Source organism: Trypanosoma theileri (genome assembly GCF_002087225.1).
Source record: "Trypanosoma theileri isolate Edinburgh chromosome Unknown TM35_Tth_2_V1, whole genome shotgun sequence".
Taxonomy (NCBI): domain Eukaryota; phylum Euglenozoa; class Kinetoplastea; order Trypanosomatida; family Trypanosomatidae; genus Trypanosoma; species Trypanosoma theileri.
In genome coordinates this window covers 763855-765457 of record NW_021639844.1, presented here as the reverse complement: position 1 = coordinate 765457, position 1603 = coordinate 763855, and the positions used below count along the sequence as shown (strand labels likewise).

The following is a 1603-nucleotide window of genomic DNA, read 5'->3' as shown; positions in this document are numbered from 1 at the left end:
CAGGGCTGCTGCTGCCGTCATTTAATGCCATACCACTGTTATTCGCTGCACCACTGAGTAAGGCATCGAGATTATCTCCGTGGATATTAATAGTAACAGTAGAACGGTAGTGCTGTCTTTGTTTCTCTTTTTGTGTTTGCTCCGTCTGATTTCCTTCTGTATGACCTTGCTGCTCACCAAGAGATGTTTTATTTGTCTGTGGGTGTGGCTGAGACTCCACCTGTTTTTCCTTCTCTTTGGCAGCAACAACTGCGTCGTCGAGTTCCTGCAGGAGAGTCTTCACACGTTCAGCATTAGTTTCCGCAACTTCGATGGCTGTGTTAGCATCAAAAATCGCGCTTTCTGCATCTTTAACTGCTTTCTCCGCTGCCTCAGTATCTTGCAAAAGATAAAGAGCGACATTTTCGTATGTTTTCTCTTTACTGGTTATTGTTTCGTCGCGCACCTCTTTTGCTTTCTCTGCAGCCTTCGTTGCATTTTCAATGAGTTCCTGACCTTCAATCTTCGTTTTTTTCACCTCTTCTGGGTCAGCAGCAATTGTTTTGAGTTTATCTTTGTTGTGAAGAACAAATCGTTCAGCTTCTTCCCCGGCCTGTCGAGTAGCCTTGGTGGCTTCTTCACACTCCCCCTTCAGTCTCAAAGTCTCCTTAAACTTCTGTTGTGCTCCCTTAACAAGTTCTTCGTGACCTGAAGCCGCAGCATGAGTCACACCCACACAGCAGAGCACAATGGCCAACAGACACAACACACGGCACGACAACATAGACATTCTTGTTATTAATATCACTGAGGATCACTGAAATCTGAGCATATATGTGTAAAGAGAGAGAAAAAAAGAAATAACATGACAGAGCAAAAACCTACCATGACATAATGCAGGAAAACAAAACACGCACAATATGGAGTAAGGGGATAATAACAATATACAAATAAGTGGGGGAAAAAAAACAGAAAAAAATAAACAATATATATTTTCTTCCTTTCATTTTAAGTGAATTCCACAAAATAAATAAACAAAAAACGGAGTCTNGCAGAGCACAATGGCCAACAGACACAACACACGGCACGACAACATGGACATTCTTGTTATTAATATCGCTGAGGATCACTGCAATCTGTGTCTGTGTGTGTGAAAAGAGAAAGAAAAGAGAAAGAAAAGAACCAGTACACCGCTGTTACCATACACACACACACATGGAATCAAACAATAATGTAAACGAATTAGACACATTAGGGAAAACACCCATTATTCGAACAAACTGAAGTTCCATCCAATCCCAGAGAAAAAAGAAAAGATTATAAACGAATTGATTATTATTTGGTAACATTACAGAGATAGCCACACACAAAAACAATCATATCGGATAATGCATAAATCTCTCTCTACGTATTGGTTTCTCCCTGTCCCCATTACAATTTGCAGTGTCCCCATAGGAACAAGCAAATTATATGTTACCCCATTCACACAGAATGTAAAAGCAAATAAAAAAGAAAAAGAGATATCATTTACCAGAATCACACAATTGCAGAGTGAGACACAGCACAAGGTGCACAGCAATACTCTGCTTGCAAGTATAAAAAAGAAAAGAGATTAGGTATTTCC

The 1603-nt window shown here is 40.1% G+C and overlaps 1 protein-coding gene across 1 annotated transcript; it reads right to left on the bottom strand.

Moving 5' to 3' along the window:
* Window position 1: 1 nt before the first annotated feature.
* On the bottom strand, window positions 2-763 carry TM35_000023780 (uncharacterized protein; the record flags this gene model as incomplete). The annotated part of the gene is made up of 1 exon (XM_029021696.1): window positions 2-763. A coding segment is annotated over one exon (762 nt), but the record flags the coding sequence as incomplete, so codon positions are not given.
* Between the last annotated feature and the right edge of the window lie 840 nt (window positions 764-1603).